Genomic DNA, 16,103 nt, shown 5'->3' with positions numbered 1-16,103 from the left:
AGGGTTGTTGGAGAATGATGAAAGGGGTGATATTGATCAAGATCCATTTATATTTATAAAATAATTAATTGAATAATAACCTCTATGTGGAACTAAAAGATAATAAAAATAATATTTAAAAATAACAAAAAAGTCATGTTTGGAGCTGGGCACCTGTGCCTCACACCTATAATCCTAGCTACCCAGGAAGCTGAGATCTTACCAGAATGTCAGACAATTCTCCATCCAGGCCAACACAGCAAAACCTAAGTTGTTTTACTGACGAGGCCTTAACATGTAGCTTCCATTTCTAGGGAAGATGACATTTTTTTTTCTGTCAACTTATATGTAAGTAGGAAAGTTAAGCTCCAGATCCTGTGTCTGATTACCTGCACAATATTTTCCAATTGTTTAAGATGCACTCAGAGGCCTTTTAACATATTTAAAAATGAAGTATATACAGATATAAGACTCGAATTTTGGCCTAACTTCAAATGTCGACAAATTGTATGCTCTACTCACTGAGAATCTTGCTGTTAATGATACCATTTGTCATTGTACTTTCTGAACAGTTTGAAGAATGTCTGTTCATCGTTAAGGTCCTTTAAAAGCTGACTACTAATAAAGGAGGGATCTCATTAACACCCTGAAAATACATTAACATCAATCTTCCTATGACTAATTCTGATCCAACAGATAAGACAATGAAAATGATTTTTTATTATCTTTCATAATTTTCCTGTAAGCTCTTATGGTAACAAATCTTTGTAAATTATATCAACAAGATTTACAAAGCTGATGAAAACTCCAGAAAACTAATTTGCAATAGCGCTACAGAAAGAAATCCATCTTGTCTGTAGTCTGCATTGCAGAATTATTTGGGCAAAATGCAAAGTACAGGAAAACAATTGCCTTGCACCACAATCTCCAGAGGCCATTTGATATTATTGTAAAGTGGTTTCTTAGAAAACTTAGGTGCAGACAGCTTCATCACTCACAATGATGGATTTTGAAACCTTGGTTTCAAATAGAACCTTGGACATGATTAAGTTTTCAGGTTGCCATTGTTCATTTTCTGTTTAACGTGCAATCTTTTCTTTCTTTTCTTGTTCTTGGAGGTGGTAGTGGTGGTGGTACTGGGGTTTGAACTCTGGATCTTGTGCTTGCTAGGCAGGCACCCTACTACTTCGCCATTCCTCCAGCCTTCATGTGCTGAAAAATGTTATGCTGGGATTATTTTCATCTATATTTAATACAAGCCATGATCATATTGTAAAATGAATGAATTATTCCCAACCACCAGGCAAGGAAAGATGTGTCAAATCTGTTCTCTACTTAAATGTTAGCTCTGCTAGTTCAGGATGTCCACACAGAAGGCAAGACAAATGTGTCAGGATGCTCTCTTCCAAAAAGAGATGTCTCTCCACTTACTTCTTTCCCTCCACCCCTCCCCGCCCCTGGCCCACACCAGTCATGGGGCCTAGGCACTGTCCCTGAGCTTCTTTTACTCAAGCCTAGCACTCTACCACTTGTGCCACAGCATCACTTCTGGCTTTTTCTGCTTATGTGGTACTGAGGAATTGAACCCAGGACTCCATACATACTAGGCAAGCACTCTACCACTGAGTCACATTCCCAGCCCCTCCACTTACTTCTTTTGGGCTTATTTTGTGTGCAAGAGATAAGGGATAGGCACATTTAAGGTAAATACAAAGCTTAGAGAATGGGGGATATTGGTAGGAAATATGAATATGAAGATATTGAGAATCTAAGAGAACAAAAAGAAAATGTTCTAAGACTCAAAGACAGAATTAAAATGAGAGCAGTTTCAACACAAATTATATTCAGTAAACACAATGATTTATTTCAAAACCAAAAATTATCTACTGAAAGAAATGACCTCTTTAAAAAGACCTAATAATACCATAGTAAAATACCATGTACCTAACAGTGTAGGAGTTTGAATTTCAAGATCAAGTTCTCACAGAGTTGGCCTCTGTTCAGAGCTCTCTTCCTGTATATACATATTGTCTTCTCATCACATTCTTCTATAACCTTTCCTCAGTACACATTAGTGGAACAGGGGGAGATACTGAAAGAGAAAAAAAGAGAAAGACAGGGAGAGGAAAAAAAGATAGAAGAAGACAGCAAGGGAGAGGGAGAGAAGGGAAGAGAGAGAACACCTGAGACTTCTGATGGCTCTTCTCTTTGAGGACACTGATCCTTTGTGATCAAGGCCCCACCACCTTATGCTGTACTGGAACCTTAATCACTTTCTTAGAGGCTCCACCTCCAAATAGAGCCACACTGGGTGTGGGAGGTGTCAACAGAGCTTTCAGTATTTCAGTATCAGTAAGGACTCAAATCTTAGAGTTGAGTTGGAGCTTTCCAAGGCTCTCTGATTTTCTATCATCTAGTCTAACAGTTCTTCTTCAAGACTCTTCTATTATTATTGCCTTTTTTTGAAGAAGAAAGGCAAATGAGGTTTTATCCTTAGATTTTCAGACCTTTAAGTTGTTTCTTGTTTCGTTTTGTTTTTTTGTCCGTCATGGGGCTTGAACTCTGGGCTTGGGCGCTGTCCCTCAGCAATTCAGCTCAAGGCAAGCGCTCTACCGTTTAAGCCACAGCGCCACTTCCCTCTAAGTTTGTTTGAACACATTTCATTTATCAGATCCAAGAACTACAGCTTCAGGAACCCAAAAGAGATGTTTAATTTCACATGTTCCTGTCTGTGAGACCAAAATGATTCACAACCCAGTAGTGAGTATTTTTATGGGTCAGTCTTTTCCATAATCCAACTTCAAGCATGTCTATTTCTGAAGTCAGCTGACATAAGGAAGGCTGTTAGTATTTGACCCCACTAATTAGCCAGCACATCTAGCTGAAATAGAAATAAGAAGGACTTACTAAGCCCAAGTAAGCCAATGTTTATGAGTAGGAGTTTGTAGACATTTCCTTTGTCCTACAGTGTGATGTAATTAAACTTAAATAAAAGAAGGCACTCTGTGGATCATTTCCTTGTAACTTCTAATTGCTAAACCACTTATTTCTGCACCTTTCACTGTCTTAAAGTGTGACTGACCACTTTTGTTAATCTTACCTCAGAGAAATCCAACTCTATTGTTGTTTTTAACCCAGCGAAAGCACAAGTGAAGGTGTCACAATATTATGAGTCTCACCATCTGCTCAGAAGCTTTGTTTCTGGGAGAAAGTCTACTTGAAGAAAGCTACTGAAATACAGTAGTGTTTCTCCTTATATTCACTTTAGTTTTATTTACAAGGGCCTTCTATTTTATTCATATTCACTAAAAGAAAAGGAAATTAAATATGGGATCACTCCAGTCAACAAGTGCTTAACAAATATTAGAAGAAATCATAAAAACCGGCTTTCATGTCAAACAATTGAGTTATAGAATTTTCTTGCCAGAAATATGATTATAATTTACCTACTCCAATTTCTCTCTCTTAGATATCCTTGAAGAAATTGTTCTCCTGAGAATTTACTTTTTAAAATAATAATAATAACATGCTTGAGTGTTTGTTGTGTATCAAACACTGTTCTAAATGCTTTTCAAGGATAAAGCCATTTAATTCTGTAACAACAGTGATGTAAAAGAATATTCTGGAATGGTATTTATATTTATGACAGCCTGTGTCTGACTTCCTATTGAATAGGAAACCAGGGGAAAAGTGAGCCTTTGCTGATCCCTTCTAGAACTCTCCTTTTATAGCTAAAGCACTGTTGGGATTTCTCTCTGGAAGCCTTGCCCAGGCTCATTGTAGAGGCGCACATACATCTCATCAGACCCTATAGAGACCTAACTGAAGAAATTATATGTGCCAGCTTTGTCAAAGAGAGTGTCTTTAATGCTTCAGTAATGAAAGATCGGGAAGGGGAAAGGAGAGTAGGGAGTCCCATGACTAGGGATGAGGCTATTTTCTTGGATACATTCTTATTAACCCTCAAACACTGAATGCGGGAATCTGAAAATAATTCCATCTCCTATTTCAGCTCTTGCTTAAAGTTAGCCCTAATAAGGTTTGTTATTTTAAAGAGCCTCCTCCATCTTTCACAATATCTCCCCGATAGCCATTTCAGAAGGAGCTAGAATGGGATTATCCACAGTTATAGGAATTCAGAGTGACACCAAGCAACGAAGTGCACATAAAACCTCAAGCCCTCATTGGGGCATTTAGTAGGCTTGATGGCTGCCTTGTCCCACAGAAACCAGAGCTGAAGCTCTGCACTCTTTTCTCGGATCCAGATGCTAAGTAACAAGTTGTTTTTCATAAGCTGTGCTTAAGAACCTGATATCCATTGGAGTCTTCTCAGTGACTGCCTTTTATTTTTAAATGTGCACTTTGGAGATGTCACTCAAGGACAGCTCCTTCTATTCACACCCCAAATCTGCTCTTCATTTTCCCTCTCTGCTGCTGTGGATGTTGCATGATGCTGAGAAAAGGGAGAGAAGGCAATGTGCAGATATTTCCTGGCAGCTTTGCAAAGAAATGTGGGCCATCTAAACCACTAAAACTTGTCTTTAAGCTCAAGAATATCAGGTTTGCTAGCCTGAAAATAATAATAATAAAGTTAATATGAAACAAAAGGGGGAGCCTGATATCATTGGGCATAAATTGTAAAGCCTGTTTTCAGGACTGAGGAACAAGGGTATTGTGGAATAGAGAAAGAGGTCATTAAGGGTCAGAGGTCAAGGCCTGGCCTGGCACTGTGAACCAGCCTTTAGCACACCACTTCCTCTCACAGCCGGTTATCCACCAAATGAAAGAGATGGTCTCGGAGAGCCAGCACTTATTCAACTCTGCAATCTGGGGCCCTTGCTGTCAGGACCTCACACTCTCATCTTAAATTATTTCAGAGGTCTTGTAGCTTGTCTTTGTAATCTATTAACGCACAGAGGATGAGTCAACTGGGCAAGTGCAACCCAAGAAGTTCATCCCATAATAAAGCATTCCAGGGGACAAAGAAACTCACAGTGAGATGGTCTTTAAGGTCTTCTAGGCACTGAAATGCTCTACAATGAGCCTGGGCAAGGCTTCCAGAGAGAAATCCCAATGAAATGTGTGCTGGCAAATGAATTGTACTTTTACTGGTATTTAGGATCTTTAGCTGGTGATATATTCTTTTCCTCCAGTGTCATGTTACACTGAAGGACTCCCTGGTAAAAGGTGGTTCTGAAGTGAATAAGTGCCCAGGATTAACACTTTACTTCCAGAGCAAGAAGTGGGCATGAAGCATTATCACCAATCAATAAAACTTTATTTGAAGGTGGCCTATTTCTAGATTCCTCCTATGTTTTCATTTTACTTCTTGAGTAGCAGCAATTGCATTACAGTAGGCTGATCTTCACACAGGAAGACAAAAATAACAATTTGGATTGCTTTTAAAAAATAGTTCTCTGGCTTTAGAAACAGAATCCAGCCCAGGCCCCTCCACTGAAAACCTGGTAATGAGCTAGCCACACCAGATACAGAGGGAAGGGAATAACATGTACATACAAGGAAGCTGAGTAGATACTATGACACTAGGCACCATTCACTGGTAAAAGTAAAAAAGTTGATTGCTCCAGACACATCCCAGCAGATGCTGATACCTAGGACTGCTTTCTGTATTCTATAGGTATCCTCTTGGTCCTTTCAATATCTAGAACTGATATAAATATTAACAAATGTCACCAGTTTTCCCCCTCCTTCTCCCCACTACTTCAATCAGAGAAAGTGTCCACGAAATCACTAAAGAGTATTTCACTTAGGTCTGCCGCACCTCATTTCACAGTGATTTAAGGCTACTTGCAAAAGTACCTCTGAAAACCAGGCGCCAGGAACTCATGTCTGAAATTCTAGCTACTCATGAAGCTGATATATGGAACACTGCAGTTTGAGGCCAGCTCAAGCAGTAAAGTTCACGAGGATCCATCTCCAAAATAACTAGCAAAAAGCAAGGCTGGAGGCATGGCTCAAGTGGAAGAGCACTAGCTGTGAGCAAGCAAACCAAGCAAGCACAAAGCCCTAAGTTCAAGCCCTGGTACCACCAAGAAAGGGAAGAGAAGGGAAGGGAAGGGAAGGGAAGGAAAAGATAACAAGAAAGAAAAGAAAAGGAAGGAAAGAGGAAGGAAGAAAGGAAAGAGAAAGAAAGAAAGAAAGACGGAAGGAAGGAAAGAAAGAAAGAGTGCATAATTTAGCAAAAGTACAGCCAAAGGTGAAAAGAAAAGGGAAATAGTAAGGCTGAAGTTACTGAGCAGATTCCAACACCATGATTGTTGATAAAAGTTACAAATTTTCTCTGAATTCTTAAGTGGACAAAGCAAAGAATCAATTACTTGATACAATTACTTGTTTCTAAGATTTAGTGTTTCTCAGATGAAGCATTTCTTTTACCTGATGCTAAGATGTGAGAGCGATTCCTCCTTTGAGTCTTCATTTAAAAACATTTTTTAAAACATAGACCAGTTGATACTGGTTCCACCTTGAGTGGCCAACACCCAAAGGAGCCAAAGTTTGAATGAACAGAATTTTCTGTCTCTCTTAAGTTAGTCTGGGCAGTCCAGGGTCAAAAGACTTCTTGATGGGTGTCAGAAGCTCAGATTTTTGTTATTGCTCCTCTGTACTGTATTCTTCCTCTGTAATGTTCACATCCTGTCCAAAATGCCCTCATTGCAACCTGCAGGCAGGAGGAGGAAAGGACACAATCTCATCCTTTAAAGATGCATGTAGAAGTGGTAGGAGGATGCTTCTGGTTCTATCCCATTGTCTAAAACATAATCAGTGGCCACACCTGGTGTCCCAGGAGAGGCTGGAAAAAGTCTAGGTAAAAGTGGGCCTCTTGTTTACTAGGCAGAGAACAGTGCATTTGATGGCTCAAGCCATCCTAACAAAATACCAAGTACTGGGTGTCTTCAACAACACAAATTAACTTTCTCACCTTCTGGAGGCTAGAACTGGTGGGATTTGCTGTCTCTGAGACTTTAATTCTTACCTTTCAGATGGCCATCTTCTTGCTGTGTCCTCTTCTTCATGTGCCTTTTTTCTGATATGCACCTTTGGTATCTTCTTCTGTGTCTTAATTTCCTCTTAAAAGGACACCAGTCAAATTGGTCGTGACCCACCCTAATGATGTTTTAATTTAACTAATATTGTAAGATCCTATTTACAAATAAAGTCACATTCTGAGATAGTTGGGATTAGGATTTCAACTATGAACTTGAGGAAGATACCATAACAGGCAGCATCGATGCTGAAGAAGACTCAAAGATATTGCCAACTTCCCTACAGATGAGGTTATTTCTTTCATCTCCTCTTTAAATGTGAAACTCTGTAAAGGAATCCTAGAACTGGGGGCTTTGTAAAACCTGCAGAGGATGGCCGTAGCTGCTTAAGGAATCGGTCTAAGCAGAAATGAGCACAGAGTCCTGATTCTCTGCCCCTGCTTCTCTCATGCTTCTGTAAATCCTGACATCTCACACAACCACTGGCCACCTGGGAAGCTAGAGTCATGTGATCTTTTCTCTTATCAGAGATTACAAGGCCTGGAAGCAGCAATGACTGGCCTTGGGTCTGCATAACGACTCCTAAAGAGAGCTCCTCCTGTCTCCTTTGATTGGCTGTGGTGGTTTACACCTGTAATCCCCAACAAGGAGGAAGCTGGAGGATCTTGAGTGGGAGACCAGCCTCAGCGACAGATCGACTCTGTCTCACAAAAATTAAATCATTCTGAAGTGCTCTGCTTTATGGTTACTCTTCAAAAGCAGTAGAAAGTCAGAGTGGGTCATTGCAAGGCCAGTATCAGATGACCATGACTCCAGGGAAAGTTGGGAAACCATTTCCATGACCTCAATGGCCTTTTTCCCGGAGCTGAGACTAATGAATGCACTAATATCCCCAGCTTGAGCAAAAGCAAATTGAGCCCCACACTTGGAAAAAGCATTTTCTGCTGTTTCTCTAGCCAGCCTACAAGCTGTCACCTTTTAAGCCAGAGTCAGATTGTTCTGGCAACAAGACAAAGAGAATTTCTCCTAAAGGATGCTGGTGACTTGGCCCTGGGATCCCTTCCCCTCTGCCATGGGGTTCTAGATTATTGTACTTCCCTACAGAGAGACTTGACCCCCAAGATGGTAGGAAATCCCCGCAGAGAGCCCTCTTTTCGTAGCTTCAGATGTAGCCTCTCGTCCTAGTCCACTTCTGCCCTAGGAACAGCCACCTCAAATGCAGTTTTGGAAGCCATACAAGATAGCTAATTGTTTGTATTTGGACAGTAGTGTGTTTCGAGCTTACGCATCTAAACAGACAATTATTCCCTGCTATTTGCTAGTGGTGCTGCCTGCCTAGGGATTTTGGCAGATGGAGAAAGGAGCTAATCCATAGGTTATAAGCAGAAGGGTTATTGATGAAATGTCACCATCTGTTGGTGTCATTAAAATGATATGAGTCAAAAGAGTTGCTTTTGGTAGTTTTATTTTCCTCAAAAAAAAGGTTAGATTGGAGTTTAGAGAGGAGTTGCTAGATTATGGATGGCAAGGGGGGGGGGACAGAGGTAGGAGGGAGGCCAACCAAGGAGGAAGAGCTTGAGGAACTCATCAGATGAGTGTAGAGTCTTCAGAAAAGTAGGTCCTCTGCAAGAATAAAACTTCTTGTCTTCTCTGGGTGCTGGTAGCTCACGCCTGTAATCCTAGCTACCCAGGAGGCTGAGATCTGAGGATCGCAGTGCAAAGCCAGCCTGGGGAGCAAAGTCTGAGAGACTCTTATCTTCAATAAACCACCAGAAAACCAGAAGTGGTGCTGTGTCTCAAGTGGTAGAGCGCTTGCCTTGAGCTGAAGAGCTCAGGGACAACACCCAGGCTGAGTTCAAGCCCCCACAATGGACAAAAAAAAAAAATTCTTGTCTTGTATAAGATGGGGAATTTATAAAGAATGATAGCCAAGTACCAGTGGCTCATACCAGTAAGTTGCGCTACACAGGAAGCTTATGTCAGAGGACTGAAGTTTGGAGCCAGCCCAGGCAAAAAAAGTCCATGAGACTTTTATCTCCAGTTAACTACCAAAAAGCCAGATGTGGAGCCATGGCTCAAGGCTAGAATGCTAGCCTTGAATGAAAAAGCTAAGGGACAGTGATCAGGCTCTAAATTCAAATCCTAGAACCAGCACAAGAAAAGAATGATACAAGCTGGGCTGGTTGTCTCATGCCTATACTACTAAGGAGGCTGAGATCAGGAGGACCACAGTGTGATCCCCAGACCCCATCTCAACCACTAAAAAGCTGAGCATGGTGACATACCACTATCATTCCTGCTACTTGAGAAGAAGAAACAGAGAAATCTATCCAGGCCCACAGCAGAGAAAAAGCAAGACCATATTAAAAATAAATAAAGCAAAACATGCCAAAGGCATGATTCAAGTAAGTGGTAAACCAGAAAACAGGAAGTGGCACGGAAAGAAAGAAAGACGAAAGAAGGGAGGGAGGGAGGGAGGGAGGGAGGGAAGAAAGGAAGGAAAGAAGGAAGGAAGGAAGGAAGGAAAACACTTGTTTTCTGAACCCTCATTGACACACAGATTACTCCTACTGCCAGCTGACATGTTGGGAGATGAATGGGCCCCTAGCGAATGATTTGCTTTATCTGCCACATCATCTCAGAAAAAGGAGCAGTGGTTTGGAACAGAGACCAGAGCCAGCAACCAAGCTTCCATCAGGGCTAGAAGCCCTGGGATTGGATGAAAGACAGCAGTGAGCACATTAGCAAAAAGATAGACTGTAGAAGGTGTGTGTTTCGTGATGACCCAGATGACCAAATCCCACTGCACCAGCCTTCTATTTCCACCTGTTAACCTGACCCCATCCATGCCGAAGACACACACCCAAAGCAGAAGAGCTTATTCTTTCCACATATCTTTAACATGACTTCAGATCTCTTTTCTATTAGTAGTAGTTCAACTCATAGAGATGTCTGAAGTCTGGATGACTGTTTAAACTACAACAGATCCTTCCGTCAGTCCTTAGGGTTTGCCAAACGAGTAAATAGAAAAGTAGACTCACATTAGCCCTGACCTCTAGTTGAGTCCTTTACCCCTGAGCCATCTGGCCCAAGCCTGCCCTCCATATCACCCTCTTTGGGACACAGATGCTGGCAGGATCATGGCTACTGTTCAGAAAGTGTGTGGTGCTGGGAGCCAGAGGAGCAGCAGGCAGGAGCTGCCCACGGGCAGAGGATCTCCGAACCCTGCGAGGCTCTTTCTACTGTCTAGAAAGGAAGCCTCCATGGAAAAGTTCTGTTGGTATTTTTAGATCTGATGCTTGGTCCTGGTCCTACACGTTCATTTTTAAACAAGCTGGGGAGATGGTGATTGATGGGGTCTGCTATGCTTTTTTTCGAGGCTCTGGGGGCCCATCTGACAAGCTAATGGTCATCCTGCCAGGCCCAGATCACCTTTGGTCTCCTCTGGCTCAGAGACTTCAGAGCTGCTGACTATAACCGCTGGCAACCATAACAGTGGCTGCCAGTTCAGACTCAGAAGCTTATATCCTGTTCTGAGGCCCGGTGCAGGGTCACAGCCCGGCTCTGCTGCTGTCCTCTGTTTCTCTCAGTCCTGACACAGAGTCTTAAATAATAAGCCTTTGGCTTCAAGTGAAGTACTCTAGGATTCAACAAGTTTAGGCAGCCCCATGTCAAAACTGTTGTTTCTTCCTGGGCCAGTGGGAAGGAATGAAGCTTTTTCAAAAGAATTATTAAGGAGGGGCTGGGAAGGTGGCTCAGTGGTAGAGTGCTTGCCTTGCATGCATGAGGCCCTGGGTTCGATTCCTCAGCACCACATAAGCAAAAAGAAAAAAGCCGGGAGTGGTGCTGTGGCTCAAGTGGTAGAGCGCTAGCCTTGAGCTAAAGAGCTGAGGGACAGTGCCCAGGCCCAGAGTTCAGGCCCCATGACCGGACCCAAAAAAAAAAAAAAAGAATTATTAAGGAAATTACCTGGCGCCAGTGGCTCACGCCTATAATCCTAGCCTATAATCTTAGCTACTCTGGAGGCTGAGATCTGAGGATCAGAGTTTAAAACCAGCTCAGGCCGGGCAGGAAAGTCTATAAGACTCTTACCTTCAATTAACCACCAGCAAATTGGAGGTGGAGCTGTGGTAGAGCGCTAGCCTTGAGCAAAAGGAGCTCAGGGACAGCTCCCAGTCTCTGAGTTCAAGCCCCACAAGCAACAATAAAAAATAAAGAAAAAAATTAGAATTATTAACCAAAGTGTTTCTGTAAGGAGCTGAAAATCAGTGGGAAGGGAGAAAAAAGGCGAGAAAGAAGGGGAAAAAGGGAGGGAGGAAGGGAGGTAAGGAAGACATTTTCGCTTTTATAAATGCACTTCCAAGAATTCTGAATCTCATGATGCAGTCCTCAGGGAGAAGGAGGGAGGAAGATGAGAGCTGTCTCTCTGCAGATAAATTTCTCGCTAAAAGTTTATGAGCAGCCAGTCAGTGGTAGATCCTTACTACCCGGGAAGCTGAGCTCTAAGGATCAAGGATCAAAGCCAGCCCAGGCCAAAAAAACCCTAGACACTCTTACCTCTCACTGACCAGTAAAACGCTGGAAGTGGAGGTGTGATTCCAATGATAGTGCCAGCCTTGAGCAAAAAAGCAAAGGGCCAGCCCCCAGGCCCTGAGTTCAACCCTGGTGTTCACGTGCACACGTACAAACACCAACACACAAAATAGTTCATGAGTAGTAAATGTAGCTCACGTTCAGTGTCCAAACAAAAGAAAATTCTCAGTGCTCACAACTAAGCTGTTTCTTCCAGGACCTCAGACCAATGTGGCCATTGTTAAACCTAAAAAGTACCTGTAGTGTGCTTCCCTCCTTGCTGTGGTCTCGCCCTTGTAGCCTGTGTTACTCTTGTCCTTTTCATCTGTTTGTGTGTTATCTGTTTCTACAGCAAGCCACAGAGACAGCTGAGGAGGAGGACAAGCCCCTCAGCCTGGCCTGGCCCACCAGTGCCCGCAAGCAGGTCACCTTCTTGATTGTTTTCCCCATTGTATTTCCTCTCTGGCTGACCCTGCCTGATGTTCGCAAACCTGTGAGTAAAAGCATTTTGGAAAATGATACCTTGTTTTTAAAGAAAATGGGGGGGAAAACATGATATTTTGTTTAGTCTGCTTCTGTTCATGTTAAAGGAGAAAGGGAGGTAACACAGATGCATGTGTATTCCTATGTATTTGGTACACATAATCATGGTGATTATTCATACCAAACCTGTATAACAAGCCGCCCTAGAACATCATGATAGAAAACAATCACAATTCTATTCTGCGCATGGATACTGAAGATCAGAGATTGCAATAAGGCACAATGGAGCTAAATTGTCTCTGTTCTAATGTTGGGGTCACATGGATAGGAAGACCTGAATGACCAGGGAAGGCTTACAGCTGAGGATCACCAGGGACCACAGCCTGCCCCCAGGAAAAAGGAAGGTCCTGTCTGAAAAATAACTACAAAGCAGAAAGGACAGAGGGTATGGCTAAAGCAGTAGTCTTGCCTAGCAAGACCCTGAGTTCAAACCCCAGTACTACCAGAAAACAAGACACTAGGCAGGGATCAGAAAGAAAGTAGAGAAAATGATCAATTCTTAGATATTTGTTTCTCCTCCTATAGAGCCTGTCAGCTCTATCAGCTTTTCTTATGTAATTTTATTTATATCAGTGCTCTTTTAAAAAAGGAATATTCATGAAGAGGAAGATCCTAAACTTTACCAATAATTATAAGGAAAATGACTGTATACTTCTAGTTTCAGAGTAAATAGTACTCCCAACTTGTATTATTTCTAGTTCATTTATATGCAAATTATATGGCAGTGTTTATTGGGCTCAGATAATTAACAAGAGCATTACATTTGTAGATTTCTTAGATTAAAAGAACTGAAGTGTTAACCTTAAATAAAAGACTATGTTTTTGGTAAAAGGTGAAACTGGTAAGCAAAATAAGGCCACCCAAGGCATCTTCTCTTATATCCTGGCATGGAATACATCTAATGAAATATGAGCACAGGACTTGTTAGAGCTAGAAAGGAGCCTGAGAGCCCAAGGAAGTGTTCAAAATTTCTGTTATTAGCTGGGCACCGGTGGCTCACACCTGTAATCCTAGCTACTTAGGAGGCTGAGATGTGAGGATCACGGTTCAAAGCCAGCCTAGGCAAGAAAGTCCATGAGACTTTTTTTTTATTGTGAAAATACTGTACAGAGGGCTTACAATTACATGGGCAAGATAATGAGTACATTTCTTATCAAACATTGTAGCCTCCTCCTTTGTTTCCCCTTTCCATCCCATCTTCCTCCCACCCCTCTACCCAACCCTCCTCCCCCCGCCCTACATGAGTCTCTTATCTCCAATTAACCACCAGAAAACTGGAAGTGGCGCTGTGGCTCAAGTGGTAGAGCGCTAGCCTTGAGCTAAAGAGCTGACAGACAGCACCAAGGCCCAGAGTTCAAGACCCACGACCAACAAGAAAAAAAAAATTCTATTATTTACCAAGTTTTTGTCTTCTTCAAGCAGGCAGGATTGAAGTGGCTGAGCCCAAGGTGAGCATAGTGACTTGTCTAATCACACTCAAGTAAGAGACGACATTAGGACTCCTGCCCAGGTCAAAGCCAGCCTTGGCAGAAAAGTCTATGAGATTCTTATCCCCAATAAACTGCAAAAAGTGTCAGAAGTGGATATATGATTTAAGTGTCAGCCTTGAACCAAAACCAAGTATGAATGTGAGGCTCTACAATACCAGTCCCCCCCCAAAAAAAAATCCCGAATGAAGCTAACATGTATATAACAACTACACTTATTATCTGAGCACTTGCTATGTGCTAGCCATTTTATGAACAAGAAATCATCAGAACAACTAGAATTTTGGAATTACTTTGAGTTTACAGATGAAGAAACCAAAAACTTAACAAGGTTAAAAAAATTGCTAAACACCAGTGGTAATTTGTAAAGAGATTTCAATGCCAGTCATATTAACCCCAAGACCACACTTTTAGTCTTAAAAATAGTGTTTTGGGGAACTTTGTTCAATATGTATACTTCAAGGAGGGTGCAGTGGTAACCACCTGTAATCTCAGCTGCTCAGGAGGCTGAAGCAGAAGGATCATGAGTTTGAAACCAGGGTTGAGCACCTAGCAAAGGCAATTATCTCTCCTGCTATATTTTGAGTGACAAAGAAATGTGTATTTCAGAACCTTGCACAGAATAGCTATTCAGTGACTTGTATTGAATTTAAATCAGTAAGGATGTGATCATCTTTGATGATCACATTTTTTCAAGCCAATATCACTCTGATGTACTGAAAGCTTGTAATGAGAACATTCACTGCCACTTGTAAAGTATACCATTACACTGGAAACAAAATTGAAAGCACATGGACACAATTTGCTCATTTGCTAATTAGTAGGAGTCCTAGCCCAACAGATGTCAGAATGAGCCGCCATTACTGACCACAAATTGATGTGCTAGGCCTTGGCTTCCACAGGCTAATTTCTCCTTTCCAATGAGACTGGTAGCTCCATAACTCTAGGTGCTCCAGGACAATGTGTCTGAGTGTCAGACTATAGAGTCCAAATAAGGAGGAAGTGGTTCAGACAAATCTAAAAGAAGGTTGTGAGATTAGGCCTGGAAAGGTAGTTTGATAAGGAAACGGCCAGACTGTGGATACACAAAGGGTTGAAACTTTCCAAGCGAAAACAATATGGGAGGTTGAATGCGGCAGATGGCCATACAGCTGGAATGCTAGTCTCTGTTTCCCTGATGCTTTTTTTATTTCTGACATTCTGAGCCGAGCCTAGTATTATGATGATGACACTCATTATGTCTACGGCTGGGTATATTTTGAGCATTATTAGTCCTGTTTTTCTTTAGGAAGTCAGTATGACATACATGTTCGAAGCACAGGCTGTACTATCAGGCAGACCTGCAGTTGAATTTCATCTCTAGTTCAAGTTGTGGCTACTGAGTTGTTGCCCAAACTTTATCAACTCCTAGTTTATGTGAAGACTCTGAAAATTCATAAAAAGAATGTTATTCAGTGTGTGTGTGTGTGTGTGTGTGTGTGTGTGTGTGTGTGTGTGTATGTATACTGGACCTGAGGCTTGAACTTAGGGCCTGGGCTAACACTCTACCACTTGAGCCACATCTCCACTTCTGACTTTTTGGTGATTAACTGAAGATGAGTGTCTCATGGACTTTCCTGCCCCAGCTGGCCTCAAACCATGATCCTCAGATATCAGCCTCCTCAGTAGCTAGGATTATAGGCATGAGCCACTGGTGTCTGGCTTATATTTACACTTTTTTGAATGAGCCTCTTGTGCAATATGAGGCACTGTTGGTACCTATTAATTACTTATTGATTTTTTAATTCAGTCCTTTAAATCTTTAGTTTGATATTTCCTTCCTACCTTTTGACTGAGAATGATGTAAAGTTCTCAGTGATGAGAAATAAGTTCAGATATTTGATTCTAACTTGGAAAATCATTTTTCAATGGACAAACTTCTGATATGGGTATGCCTTTAATCCCAGCCTTAGGGAGTTTAAAGTATGATCTGAAGTTCTTAGCAGGCTGGACTAAAAAGTGAGATATTGCCTCGGGGCCAGGGGGCAGGCACCATGTAGTAAATGAACTAACCTAGAAAGTTAGGAATCTGTGGGAAAAACCTCTCTCAGGCCAGATGCCACATCAAGTAGGGCGGGACTCTGCCTTATGGAATGACGCTCAGAATCAAGTCTGGCCAATGCTCTAATCACTTATTGCCTTGCATGGCAAGAGGGGCCCTTCTCTTCCTAGTATTTGAGCATGACCCCTGATATAGAGAGCCTCAATATAAATGAACATCCTGAAGTGATAGCTAATGGCCAAAGGGAAAACTAAGAAGTCCAGTCAGATAAACTCCTTGCCTAGGAAAGCAAGGTATCTGATCTCTAGAATCCAGCCAAATTCCCAACTTTAAAGAAATCTGCTCTGAGTCAAGGTCTGAGGGAAGGTCTGAGTCACAACTTTGAAAACTTAATAACTTTTTTGGGGTGCCACTCCTGGGGCTTAAACTCAAGGCCTAGGTGTTGTCCCTGAACATTTTTTTTTTTTTTGGTCGGTC

At 41.9% G+C, this 16,103-nt stretch overlaps 1 protein-coding gene across 4 annotated transcripts in view; it reads left to right on the top strand.

The window, feature by feature from the left end:
* The window catches only part of Slc24a2 (solute carrier family 24 (sodium/potassium/calcium exchanger), member 2), a 234,164-nt gene that overhangs the window by 207,938 nt on the left and 10,123 nt on the right, over positions 1-16,103 (top strand). For 2 of the 4 annotated variants that reach the window (XM_013020797.1, XM_013020794.1), the window contains one exon: positions 11,920-12,048. In XM_013020797.1, the coding sequence (XP_012876251.1) occupies positions 11,920-12,048 (129 nt within the window). Of the gene's footprint in view, positions 1-11,907; positions 12,049-16,103 lie in introns of all 4 variants that reach the window. The other 2 variants (XM_013020793.1, XM_013020796.1) reach the window with 1 other exon arrangement.

The sequence above is a fragment of the Dipodomys ordii genome, unplaced genomic scaffold (genome assembly GCF_000151885.1).
Source record: "Dipodomys ordii isolate 6190 unplaced genomic scaffold, Dord_2.0 Scaffold53, whole genome shotgun sequence".
Taxonomy (NCBI): domain Eukaryota; kingdom Metazoa; phylum Chordata; class Mammalia; order Rodentia; family Heteromyidae; genus Dipodomys; species Dipodomys ordii.
Note: the sequence above shows the minus strand (reverse complement) of the source record. Positions and strands in the feature narration are given on the sequence as shown.